General features: G+C 36.9%; 1 protein-coding gene across 1 annotated transcript; it reads left to right on the forward strand.

The window, feature by feature from the left end:
- The first annotated feature begins 303 nt into the window (after positions 1 to 303).
- LOC105965996 (F-box protein At4g22280) lies at positions 304 to 1,788 on the forward strand. The gene has a single exon (XM_012990539.1). The coding sequence runs from the start codon at positions 304 to 306 to the stop codon at positions 1,786 to 1,788; it is 1,485 nt and encodes a 494-aa protein (XP_012845993.1).
- Positions 1,789 to 2,247: the final 459 nt, after the last annotated feature.

Below are 2,247 nucleotides of genomic sequence, written 5' to 3' on the forward strand. Positions count from 1 at the left end.
AAACCAGTTCAAATTTGAGGGATAAATTGTAATTTTTCCCATAATTAGCTTGTAAATACAAAGTGGGTTCTATAAGAATCTTAAAACAAGGAAATAATGTCGGCCGAAGGATAAATCATTGAATTCTACCTTTTGTAGAGTTGTAAGTAATAGAAATTAATTACTCCTAATCAAATTAGAACCGGCCAGACACACTCAAGGAATTTAATAAATAGAAGCTTATTGCAAATCTAAAAATCTGCAACCATTATTTATTTACTACATAAAAATTTGGTTTTACAGAAAAAAGCAAACAGGGAATCCATGGACAGAATATCCGAGTTGTCAAACGACATTTTGCAGAGAATACTTTCTCTCCTCTCCCAAGAAGATGCTGTTCGAACATCTGTCTTGTCCAAATCATGGCGTGACATCTGGTGTACTCGTCCCAATCTTGATTTGTCAGACACAAACTTCAAACACGAATTTCTATCCACCGTTGACAAGACTTTACAGCGATACTCTGATCAAAAGATTTGCTTAGAGAAATTTCAACTTTCTATGTCTCTATACTATTCGCATTCAGAACTTAAATCCGTTTGGTTTCTTGAAAAGTGGATCCGAGCACTAACAAACATGGGTGTGAAGGAGTTTCGTCTTTCTATTTATTCGAAAGACAGTCGTCGGAGACGGAGACGTGTTAAACTGCCCTCTGTAGTCTTTGAGGCAGAATTTCTCGAAGATTTGCATGTTGAAGGATTCATGTTCGACCGAACCACTATTGAAAGGAATATTCTCTCTAACCATCTGAAAAAACTTCATCTCGAAAAGGTCCACATTGAGGACCGGATTTTTCAGAAGATAATCTCAAGCTGCCCTTTGATTGAAACTATGATTCTCAAATCATGCAAGAGGTTAATAAACATCAAGGCAAATAATCTTCGTCATCTCAAGCACTTTACTTTTTCATCTTCTTGTCACGACGAAGAATGTAGCATAGAAATCTATCCGCCATCTCTTGAAACCATCCGTATTACTCGGGGTATTATTTTGTTTCAAAAAGGTGCGGAGTTTTGTAATCTCAGTAGTTTATCTCTGAGGGAGGTTCTAATTTCGTCGTGTTCTTCGTGTCGATTCCCAAGTCTAACAAACTTGGATATTTTTTATTGTGATGGACTCGAAGAATCCATAGAAGAATCCCAGCTATTTATTGATGCACCAAACATAGACTCTTTTGTATATCACGGATTTGATATCCCGTCCATCTCGTTTTCAACGACTTCCAGAGAGTGGAGTTCAACTTTACGTTTTCTCTTTAGGGATGATCCTTCTTTGTGGTTACTCAAGCTACGTAAACTGCTCGAGTCGTTAAGCCGATCTGAAATTTCTCTCGGTATTAGCCAGCATTACATTAATGCTGAGGACATATTTAAAGAAAACCATGATCTGGTACAAGATATTAAAGATGAAAATAAAGCTGCAGTTGTGGTGGAAGAGTTGAAATTGCAAGGTGATTTATCTTACTTTTTACCTGTTTCGAATGGGTTGTTTTCCATTTGTCGTCCAAGAAAGATCGGCAATGTCAGCTACACGGACGCCGAGTCGGTGTTGAAGAATCTAATGCAGAGAGAAGGTGGAAACCAAGATGAATTAAGACAGCTGTGGCTGCCGGATTTGGAGGAAGTAAGCTTGGAGATTTACGACAGGAATCGAAGAGAATGGGATCCGACAAGTTTGTCAGATTTGCCTGAATACGAGGAAGGGAAACATATCTCTACTCGCATTGCATTGAAATGGAGACAAAATTAGTGAGTCTTCATAGATTAAGAAGTATATATGGAGAGATGATTTATTAGTTCTGCTGATATCATGTCGCATCTGTTAACTTATTAATTACTTTGTCCTTAAACTAATCTCCTTCCGCCTTTCATTCTGTTGGTTTTTTCTCGTCAATGGGGAAGCCAGTGTAGGGCCAAGGGGGTCATGGCCCCCCTCGAATTTTAATTTTTTTTACTACTATATATGTATTTATAATTTATTGTCTTTGTATTGTGCCCCTATAATTTTTAACAATTTAGTTTTATAGAAGAAAAAAAAATCAAGTATTTTTAATTGAAGAAAACAAAGAACAATGATAAATGAATTTAACAAGTAGGATAAGAAAGTTACGAATTGTAACTTGAAACCACGGGCGAGTCCACCCTCGTGTAAGGAGGAACCCAAGTCCACACTCAATTGGAACAACTATATTACACATATATATATTTA

Source organism: Erythranthe guttata, chromosome 5 (assembly GCF_056151865.1).
Source record: "Erythranthe guttata isolate IM_541 chromosome 5, IM_541, whole genome shotgun sequence".
NCBI lineage: Eukaryota > Viridiplantae > Streptophyta > Magnoliopsida > Lamiales > Phrymaceae > Erythranthe > Erythranthe guttata.